We start from the raw sequence: 2,843 nt of genomic DNA on the forward strand, positions 1-2,843 counted from the left end.
CGTGTTTCAGATCAGGTTCCTATTGATAACTTCTATCTCCCCTTCTTAACACGTACACGTGTTTTCGGATAAGGTTCTGATTGATAACCCTCTATCTCCCCTTCTTAACACATGCACGTGTTTTCAGATCAGGTTCTTATTGATAACCCTCTATCTCCCCTTCTTAACACATGCACGTGTTTTCAGATCAGGTTCTTATTGATAACCCTCTATCTCCCCTTCTAAATACATACACGTGTTTTCGGATCATGTTCTTATTGATGACCCTCTATCTCCCCTTCTTAACACATACACGTGTTTTCAGGCCCAGTGCGAGGCGTGGGACAATGTTCTGTCTATTCTTGAAGATCCGATTGAATGCAGGCGAGAGGATGCACGCAAACAATACACATTTAGCTCATGGAATGTAAGTATCACATTCCAGCTGCAAGTGTGTATTGTTTACCTAATGAAGTCTGACATGTAGAGTGCACGTAGAGACTCGTTGAGAAGTATAATCTGCCGATTGTGTCTCTCTATGAACTCTACCTGTGTTCGTGACCTTTATCTGTGTATATAGTCTCTATATCTGTCCTCAGTCCTCCTTCCGTGTCCGTGCAGACAATACTCGTTTTGTTTGTGCGATGCTAGCTTCACGTACCGGCCTGTCGTTCGGCGGTTTACTGAGTTGCTAAAGTTCTGTACCAAAATACATCATAAGATTTTATCTAGGCCGACGTTTCAACGTTCATGGAGACCGTATGGTTCTGGTTCCTGGGTTTGCTTTTTGAGCTGTGCTTCTTTGGCTAACCCAACTTCTCTTCTTCTTGCCTCCACGCACACATGTGCCTACCCTCTCCTTTGCACGTGTCTGCTTGTACGCACACACATATGGGTACAAACACTGTACACACGCGCGGCTACGTCTGTGTGGGCAGTCCAGCAGCGCTATACACTTATTAAGGGGAGAAGCTTACAAGGCCAAGGACAGAGTCAATCCAGCCATACAGTGCTTCAAAGCGGCCGTGCGTGCTGATCCCTACTGTCACGAGGTAGTTGTGATTTAACAGTTCTCTACACTCTTGTATTGACATGCGATAGAGTACCATTCATATTGTTCTGTTGTTGATAGGGGTACTGGCATATAGTCTATTACTTATGGTACTCTACACTGTGGTTTTTGGTTTTGTTTTTTATGTATATATATATCTATATATCTATATCTATATATATATGGGTGTATGTATAAGTATATGTATTTGTATTTGTATTTGTATTTATATATATATGTATATATATAAACTATATACATGTGGTATATATATATATATGTGTGTGTGTGTGTGTGTGTATGTGTGTGTATGTGTGTGTGCGTGTTATGAATATGTTATATACATAATATTTTATCTAATACGCCGCTTCTTCTCTCCATCTATATCACCGCCTGCTTGTCCACTTGGCATTGCGAAAACATCCCAGGCGTTCCGGATATTGACGTCTAATTATTACCTTGACCAATCAGAAGGTATTTTTATAGTCTCTTCAATTATTATACCTTGCGTGATGTGTCATGTTGGCCTGTAGAGCATCTTGCACCCTGATCTCGTCGCGAGTTTTATAACCGTGTGGGGATAAACCAAGTTATCTGGTACCCAATTGGAAGACAGCGATGCAATAATTCTCCGAAAGAAGCGACGAAAGTAGATGCGCTTCTTCTTTTTTTCACAGTCAGAACACCACTCTAACACACACACACGCACCTACGCATACACTCACACTCACACATTCCCCCACCACCTCTCTCTCTGTCTCACTCTCTCTTTCTCTCTCTTTCTCTTCTGCTGAATCTTTCACAAGAACTGTTACACATGCGCTTTTATGTGCAGGTGTGCGAGAGGAGCTAGAAATGTCCTGTCTTGTTTGTTTCAAACACACGACCCCAACAAGAACAACTGCCCTACCAATAGGCTTTTGTTGTACGTTAACACACCCGGACAACTACGCCAATGTGCGCTATAACATCATCTCTAACGATTGTCAGCTTACATTCCAAGCTTGCTTTATTTCTGTGCCGCGCTTTTGATTATTTATGAGAGGAGAAATATATATATATATATATATTTATATATATATATATGTTTGAGATTTTCTTCGCACATTCGTATAGATGTAACCAACCCGAAGTGTCCCCTACTTCGCCTACCACAGAACAAGAGCTGTTCAACCACATGTTGCGGCAGTGTGATGACGAGGGGAGGGACACACTGCGCTTCCTCTACGGCGGCATGATCCGAAAGGTATGTATATATGTATGTATGTATGTATATATGTATGTATGTATATATTACACAATAGTGTTGTGGCTGTCTGTGTGACGTACTTACGGCGGCGGATTGGTATTGGGCACACACGTCCCTTGCACGTGTGTACAGCTACGCGTTGTTTGGTATTGGTAGACGGGTGTGTGGATGTACCGCATCCTGCGGTTCTCGATTGAGTTGGTCGTACCTGTTGAACAGTAGCATCTGTGGGTTCCCTTCCCGTGTTCTAGTGCTATGATGTTGATATAATGGCAACCGTGACGCATGTCCTATGTCTGGCGGTGTCTTGGATCGACGCTGATGCCGCTTGTATGTCTCGAGCCAGTGGGCTGCTTATACTGCCATATAGCAGGTGAAAGTGGTTTCCTATACATATCGAGCTTTAAGTAGTGTATGTAACAAAGGTTGGTTCACGCATGAGCCTACTTACTGTCGGACTATACATAATGAGCTTTAAGTAGTGTATGTAACAAAGGTTGGTTCACGCATGAGCCTACTTACTGTTGGACTATACATAATGAGCTTTAAGTAGTGTATGTAACA

The 2,843-nt window shown here is 42.5% G+C and overlaps 1 protein-coding gene across 1 annotated transcript in view; it reads left to right on the top strand.

Annotated features, from left to right (window-relative positions):
- The window catches only part of SARC_11998 (hypothetical protein), a gene marked incomplete at its 3' end in the record, with an annotated part of 7,664 nt that extends 5,397 nt beyond the window's left edge, over positions 1-2,267 (top strand). The window contains exons 3-6 of the mRNA XM_014293904.1: positions 305-406; positions 918-1,031; positions 1,459-1,504; positions 2,188-2,267. Coding sequence (XP_014149379.1) covers positions 305-406; positions 918-1,031; positions 1,459-1,504; positions 2,188-2,267 — 342 coding nt within the window. The remainder of the gene's footprint in view (positions 1-304; positions 407-917; positions 1,032-1,458; positions 1,505-2,187) is intronic.
- Positions 2,268-2,843: the final 576 nt, after the last annotated feature.

The sequence above is a fragment of the Sphaeroforma arctica genome, assembly GCF_001186125.1.
Source record: "Sphaeroforma arctica JP610 unplaced genomic scaffold supercont1.2004, whole genome shotgun sequence".
In the NCBI taxonomy this organism is placed as follows: domain Eukaryota; class Ichthyosporea; order Ichthyophonida; genus Sphaeroforma; species Sphaeroforma arctica.